This window comes from Geospiza fortis, unplaced genomic scaffold (genome assembly GCF_000277835.1).
Source record: "Geospiza fortis unplaced genomic scaffold, GeoFor_1.0 scaffold909, whole genome shotgun sequence".
Classification (NCBI taxonomy): domain Eukaryota; kingdom Metazoa; phylum Chordata; class Aves; order Passeriformes; family Thraupidae; genus Geospiza; species Geospiza fortis.
The window spans coordinates 394,783-402,012 of NW_005054520.1; the positions used below are offsets into that span (position 1 = coordinate 394,783).

The window sequence follows — 7,230 nt, forward strand, 5'->3', positions numbered from 1 at the left end:
GTTCAGCAGCACAGGAAGCAACATCCCAGGAAGTGGACACAGCCAGGAGTTGTTTCAGGCGATGGCTTCCCCACAGAACCATTGCCTTTGAGCCCCCTCAGCCCCCACCCAATCCAGTCTTACTGACAGAGCAGTTATGAAAATGAGCAGGCATTTAAACCCCCATGACCACAAGCCCCAAACAGCACCTAAAAGCCACACACACCTCTGCTATTACAAACAAGCCAACCACCAAAATCCCCGCTCTCTGGGGGAAGCCAGGCAAACCTCCTCGGGGAGATCCGCAGCCACTTGACCTGGCAGAATCAAAGTTGAGCCTCCATCATTCCAACCACAGAAGAGAAGCCCACAACCTTCTCCCAAGCCCATTTCTCCACGTGGAACAGACTTGAAAGGGGCTGGATTTCACACCCAAGCTGTGCAAGCCCAGGATACAGCCCATGGCTTCCCACCTTGCCCCGAGCTCACCCATGCAGTACACGCGCTCCAGCCGACTCCCGAGCCAGGAGGGTGTTGTGCTGAGGGGACCCAAGGGGCACCTCAAGGTGTGGTGACCAGGCCTCACCACAAAAAACAGCAGCAAGGACAATTCCTACAGAACCCAGAGGAATCCAGCTGGAATGACCCTTAACCCCTGGCAGGAGCTCTGGATATGCCAATGAGCACGGGATACCTCAGCCCAGCTTCTCACGCTGAGGTGAGATTTCCATCCAGTGCTGTGCAGTCTCCCCTTGTTCTTGCCACAACTCCTGGGAAAGCTGGAACCCAGATGTGGGATCACACACCCTGCACAGCACAAAAAAAAAAAAAGAGGAAGCCAAAAGCTTCAAGGAACCGACTGCCACTCACAGCAGGTAACAAATAGAGCACTTGGTTTATTTTTGTTCTCAACTGAAACAAGACTCAGTAGGTTCCTTACCCAAGCACTCCTGAAGTGAGCAGAGACTTGCAGCAAGAAGTCTTCAGAGGTACAGTATTTGGATCATACAGAGTACACAATAAATTACTATCTACATGCCACAGACCTACAAAAAGTTACATACAATGTAAAAAAATACAGTATTTTCTGCTCATTTTTTTGTTTTAAATTTTTTTTCTGTACATTTTTTTTAATTTACATTTTCATATACGCTTTTTGTAAACTTTTGTGTGTTTTTAGAAAACTGAAATCACATAACAGTTATGGACTTACAGCATCACTTACCTTTCTAAAGCAACGCTGGCACCTAGGAAACAGCTTTTAGCTTGTTTGCTCCTTCATTTCTACTTTGGCACCACCACACCTCACACCGTTACTCTGAGCTACTTTAGTCTGCTTTAGCCATGTCCTCACCAGGGAGAAACACAATTAGACTGGAATTTGTGCTTTGATAACAAAGTTCAGAAGAAAAACCATTACATTAACTACTTCACCATCACATTTACCTGATATTTTACTGCGTAATTTCCACTTCTCCTGCACTAACTGCTTTACATCAGCATGCAAACAAGTCTGATTATGACTCAATCAATAACATGAATATACTGAAAAACAACTACAAGGGTTAAATATTCAAAGGAATGTAGACTTAGCAAGGCTTACCAAGTTAAGAAGTCTAAGCTAATAGCATGGATTGACATGTTAGGATTTGAAGCACACTGAAGTATACTATGTGAATTTCAGTGTAAAAACATCCGTACTAAAGAAAACATGGAACTCCTGGCCACACAATTTATACTATCTCAAAGTGAAAACTATATTGACTAGAAACCTCCTGCTTACCACACATACTCCTGGTGTGAAATAGGGATCCCTGAAGTTTATAAAAGCCAAGCTTCAAAAATTGCTACTTGGAGTACACAACTCAAGACCCTGCTGAAAAGGAAAAGTAGTTTCAGTGTTGGGCCCATTGGAGAATAAACCATTCCAGCCTGGCACTATGTACACACATACAAACTCCATGTAGCCCACCCAGCCACTTGGATCTAATCCCAGAACACCACTCCCAGAAGGAGTGAAGGTGCCCTCGAGAGGGACTCCAGTCCAATCTCCTGCTCCAAGCAGGGTCAACACTGAAATCAAGCCAAACTTGGGATTCTGTCATGTGGAATCCTGAGAACATCCCAGGACAACAACTGCACAGTTCCTCCTGGGCCCCTTCCCTTGCTCAACTGAACCCATGGAGCAAGTTTCTTCCATGAAACAAGTGCTTCCCATTTAACCTTCAGGAAAGCTTCTCACTCCTGCTCCATGCTTCTCAGACAAGACCCTGAAATCAACTCAGGTGTTGAGCTGCTGAGGGTTTTGGACCACCAGGTACAGAATTCATGGCTGTTGACAACAGAACTGTACAACAACTTTTTTTTCTTTTTTTGCTGATCTGGGGACCTGAATTTTTTTAATTCCTTAAAATTACAACAACAAAAAACCAAGGCAGGCATTCAAAGCATTGATATACCACAGCAAGTTCTGCCTTAATACAGTTTACAGATCACCACCTCATTTATTATTGCCAAAAGACTCTATGGTGCATTCAACACTTCAGCCTAATACAATCCAGACTCAGTGCTAAGAGCGACAGCCGAGAGTTTGCCACTTGGGTTTAGGTTTGAGTTCAAAGAAGAAGGTGCCTTCCAGATCACTCGGAGGAGAACTGCTAAGGCTTTCTTCCCCGCTGCTCATGTCTTCACAGGAGTCTTCACTAGAAGGAACAGTGGGAAAGGTAATTTTAACAAAGCACAGCCCCTTCAAAGTGGCAAAGCACTCCTCAATCCTGGCGTTTCTTGCACACTCCGTGTTGCTAGCAGCAACACCCCGCATCTAAATGCTGCTCAGCCTAAAGCTCCTTAGGACTCCTCAAGCTGAAATCCTAACAAGGCACAATCCTCCTGATGCCAACAACACCCTACTGATCAAGAAGCCAGTTTTCCAGACAGCAAGCATCAATTCCTTCAGGAGACTGAAAACCTTTGCAAGCCTTCCTTAAACCCAACAGTGCCTCCCCCCACCCGGCCAAGAACCTCTGAACAATGACAGCTCCCCCTTCTCTCCATGTGCTGAAGGCATGTTCCAAAGCCAGCAATATTCTCAGAGCTAGCTTTTTTTTTTCCCAAGCAGCAGCGATTAAGCCACAGTTATACATAGGGAAAGGAGAATTCCTTCCCCACAAATGAAGCAGCCAAGTGTTACCCACCTCTCACTTCCATTGAAACATCCACCCTCTGGGATCGTTGGCAACTCGGGAACACTGTAGTAACTGTTTTGTAGGTTTTGGGCTGTGCGCCTCGAAACAATCCAAACCAGTTTTTTGTGATCAGGCTTACAGCATTCAGGAGAAGAATAATCTGCCAGGCATTTAGAGACCAGCTCCCTCCAGTAAAGTAGGTCACTATCACTTATCTGAAAATAAAAACCCAAAACCCAGCAGTTAAGTTAGTCCGTAACACACAGGCTCCAAGGATAACTCCTGCCTCCATTTTACCTTCTTGGGGAAAAATATCAGTCAAGACAGAAGTGAGTCATAACTGTGATACCTTTGTCAAAGTTGCTGTTAAAGGTGAGCTACCAACTCCTACACACCTTCCAGACAAGTCCCTGTTCAAGGTGGAGTTAGGCTGACAGTTTGCCTGTCAGTCCTTGTTACCATTTTCTTTATCACTTCCAAAGGAAAAATGAAACAAAGGTTATTCTATTTTAAAATGGAATAAAACTTTTTTAAAATTCCATTTTCAAATGGAAGTGAAGTTTTAAAAACTGCTTTAAAATAGAAAAAAAAACTTTAAACCACAATTTTAAAATAGAATAATGTAGTACTTTAAGGAACTACTTGTATCCCTTAGGAAACTGGGGTTGTTCCATCTGACTGCAAGAGTGAAAAGCTGCTTCTAGGCCATCAATGGAGGCAGCACACAGCTCGAGGCCATGAATCCCATTTTAGTTCATAGGATATCCTGAGCTGGAAGGGATCCACATGCATCATGGAGTTCAACTCCTGGCCCTGCACAGGACAAACCCACCAATTCCACCCTGTACCCAAGGGCATTATCCAAATGCTCCTTGAGCTGTGCCAGGCTCATGCTGTGCCCATTCCCTGAGGGGAAAACCTGTTCAGTGCCTGACCTCCATCCAGGGGGAAGACCCTCAGGTGATAATAATAATAATTAAACCCCCAGGTTTAATTATTCAGGCAAAAAGAATAAGCAGCCCAGCAGTCCTAGAACAGACTGGAAGTTTCCCCAGACTACACAGCCAGAGCAGCAGAAGTTCCATCAGCTGCCTGTTAAAGCGTGCATTGAATACACACTGAGTCAGCAGTTCCTCTGATTTTATACATTTAAGCTTATTTTTTAATTGCTTCTTTCAGCCAAACAGAACCTGTAAGGACACATTCAGGGATGCATTTAAGGGACCCCTAAATGTAACAGCACCCATCATTAACAGTGTCAGCCCAAACAGCCCACTGAGAACACTCACCTTCGAATGCTTTTGAACACGCAGAAGGATCTCCAACAGCTCAACAGATTTCAGAGTCTGAACTTCCAGAGTGAGAAGGCACAAGGCCAGGACAGATGGCTGAAAGGACCAGGAAACAGCACTCAGCACCACAGCCACCACAAACCCACTCAGCAGCTACCAACAACTGCTTCTACTCACTTTTGCTTTAGAGAACACTAGACGGCAGTTGCAAGCTTTTAGTTGTGCTTCCAACTTGTCCAGATTCAACACTTCTTTCCTGTGAGACATCCAAGAGAAGAAGGAAGGGTCTGCATGAACAAGCATTCCCTCACCAGGAAGCAAGAACTGAGGAGCTGCCTCCTCTACAGCCAAGGCTGCAATCATCTCAGAGGGGATTAACAGGGGCTCAGCAAACACCACCAGCTCACCTTTCTGAGGTATGACAGAGTACAATAGTATGGTACAAGTGCAAGAAGGTTAAGGCAGTAGTAGCTTTAAATTCAAAGTGCAACTTTTCTGAAATTATCTTTTCCATCCGTTTCAGGTCGGACACAGTGCATTTACATTGGCTGATCCGGATGATCTCGTGAGCAGATGGGATATTGCATTCCTCCTCCACCACACGGGCGGCCAGCTGCATGCAGCAAACTCCAATGCAAGACAAATGCTTGGGTTTCACCTAAAAACCAGAGTAAGTGCCATGAGTGCATCACCCCCAGCAACACTGGGCTTCAACACCAAGTGTGTTTGGAATCACCTCCACCAAACCTGGTGCTGGCCAGCTCCTGCTCCTCCCCCAGCCATAAGCAATCCCCTCACTTGAGCTGGAGCAAACGCCACGAGGCAGCACCAATCCGCTGGGGCGGAGGAAGTGAAGTCCCACAGCTGAGCAGCCTCTCCTCAGGTTGTTCCCCACCGGACACAAATAAATCGCGGAGGGAACTGCAATTCCCTGCTCCTCCGAGAGGCAGTGCTCGCCCAGCCCACATAAATCCAGTCTGAGCCTGTTCTGGGCAGCCCCATCCCTCCACAGCTTGTTCCTGCCCCTGCTCTTCTCTCCCCTCTACCGTTGTACATTCCGCGCCACTTCAAGGCCAGTCCGACCAGAGAAGTGATGCAACTTCGTTTTTTCTGCTGATCTAATAGTAAGGAACTGGTTTCAGTCCAAGCTTCCTGCCTTAAAGCAGCACAAACAACCAGGAAATGATCACTTGGTGTCGGTCCCAAGGCTAAGCTTTAGCAGAGCACCCAGAGACAGCCTCTAACACTTACTGGTTTGTTTCCCTTAACTCCCCCTTTCTCAGACACCTACACGGTGATGGTTACAGATTTATTAGAGGAAGTAAATCAAGCTGCTACTTGTCTTTAGGGGTGAAAGGAACTGCACTCAACTCCAGGTTCACAAAGGAGACCTTGGAGCTGCTGCTGAATCAAGAGCCACACTCATACCTTCATAAGAGCCAAGAATCTGTCCAGAATGTTGACAGCCAAAACAAACGTTTCAGTTGCAAATCCAAAGAAGTTGGTCAGACTCCAAAGATCTTCCACCTTGGCATTCCTTTGTCTTGGACACAGTGTGTTCTCATTCTATGGCAAGAGAGGCAAACTCAGAATTATCCTGTGGCAGCAGCAATCGCCATGCCTCACTCCCTAAATAGCCTTTTATTTAGCTCAAACAGGAGCAAATTTTTCCTTAAATACTTGACTTCACTTGAATTGAAAAGAAAATAAATTTAGACACTTAGGACTCCAATCACACCCGCGGTTCAGAGATTACAGCCAGGTCCTGAGTCTCACTGGTGCAACAGCCAGCACAACCACATCTCCTGCTCTCCACTTGCTTCTTTTAAGACACATGTAAGACTTAAATAAGTCACCAACTACAGGCATACACAGTGACTCCCGCCCTTAAAAATGACCACACAGCTCTCTACCTTGCATGTCAATATTTAAGCAACAGCTCTGCTTTCATAACAAACAAGCAGACTTATCTCAGGGATTTTGTTTTCTTGTTAAATATTAAGGCTATTCCGAAAGAACTCACAAGCACCCGAAGGCACATAATAAGCCTGCCCCGAACGCAGTAAGGAACTTTGGTCGTTAACGCGGAGATGTTTATGGTCTATTTACATTTTGCTGCTCAGCACTGAACGGTTCTGGGTTCATTTCCCCAGACAGCGCCAATGAAAAGCCAGTGGTTCCCTTGCTTGTTACAACCCACCCCCCCTGCAGCGGCAGGAAGCTCCCCTGATGGAAACAATACACAGCCTCTCGCTCCCGTGCTCACCCCAAGTTTAAACAATAAATACTAAACACCTGAAGTATTAAATGCCTTGCCCTGCAGGTCGCAGTGCTTGGATAAGGTAACGTTAATACCTACAGACAAATACAGAATTAAAACAAAAGGCAAGCGGCGCATACAGAGAAAAGAATTAACTTTCCGCAGTTAGCGCGCTTTAAATTCCATTAGCTGGAATTTTCTCTGAAATTTTCCTTCTGCCCAGAGGAGCCCCCCGACGCCCTCATCTACCTCGGCGGCACCCTCGATGAGGCTGAGTCCCTTCTCGCGGGGCTGGAACCTCCCCTCCAGCTCCAGATGGAGGTTCAGCTGCTTGAAAAGCCACAGCGCCTCGCTGCTCATCTTCCCTTCTCTTCGCCTCCTTCCCCTCCCCAGCAGGGAAACAAAGGGGCCCCGGAGGCCGGGGGCGAGGGGACACCGGGCCCCCCCCGCAGCCCTCACCGCTCGGGGAGGGGGAGGCGAGCCCGGCTCCCGTCACCGCGCGGACGGGGGTGGG

At 46.7% G+C, this 7,230-nt stretch overlaps 1 protein-coding gene across 2 annotated transcripts; it reads right to left on the reverse strand.

The window, feature by feature from the left end:
* Window positions 1-855: 855 nt before the first annotated feature.
* CCNG2 (cyclin G2) lies at window positions 856-7,230 on the reverse strand. 2 transcript variants are annotated; one of them, XM_031063664.1, is made up of 8 exons: window positions 6,966-7,230; window positions 5,885-6,022; window positions 4,864-5,114; window positions 4,634-4,712; window positions 4,454-4,552; window positions 3,174-3,379; window positions 2,670-2,681; window positions 856-2,524 (listed from the first exon to the last, which is right to left on the reverse strand). In XM_031063664.1, exons 1-8 carry the CDS (start codon window positions 7,074-7,076, stop codon window positions 2,503-2,505), a joined length of 918 nt encoding a protein of 305 aa, XP_030919524.1. In that variant the 5' UTR covers window positions 7,077-7,230; the 3' UTR covers window positions 856-2,502. The 2 variants fall into 2 exon arrangements, with proteins under 2 accessions (XP_030919524.1, XP_005429100.1); XM_005429043.1 differs by having other exon boundaries at window positions 856-2,681.

Excerpts from the sequence above, each read along its gene's own strand:
- CCNG2 (XM_005429043.1), bottom strand. The coding sequence starts at position 7,076 with ATGAGCAGCGAGGCGCTGTGGCTTTTCAAGCAGCTGAACCTCCATCTG. Across the intron at positions 6,023-6,965 it reads TCATCGAGGGTGCCGCCGAG|AATGAGAACACACTGTGTCC; the intron begins GTAGATGAGGGC and ends CTCTTGCCATAG. Across the intron at positions 4,553-4,633 it reads TAGTGTTCTCTAAAGCAAAA|CCATCTGTCCTGGCCTTGTG; the intron begins GTGAGTAGAAGC and ends TGGTCCTTTCAG.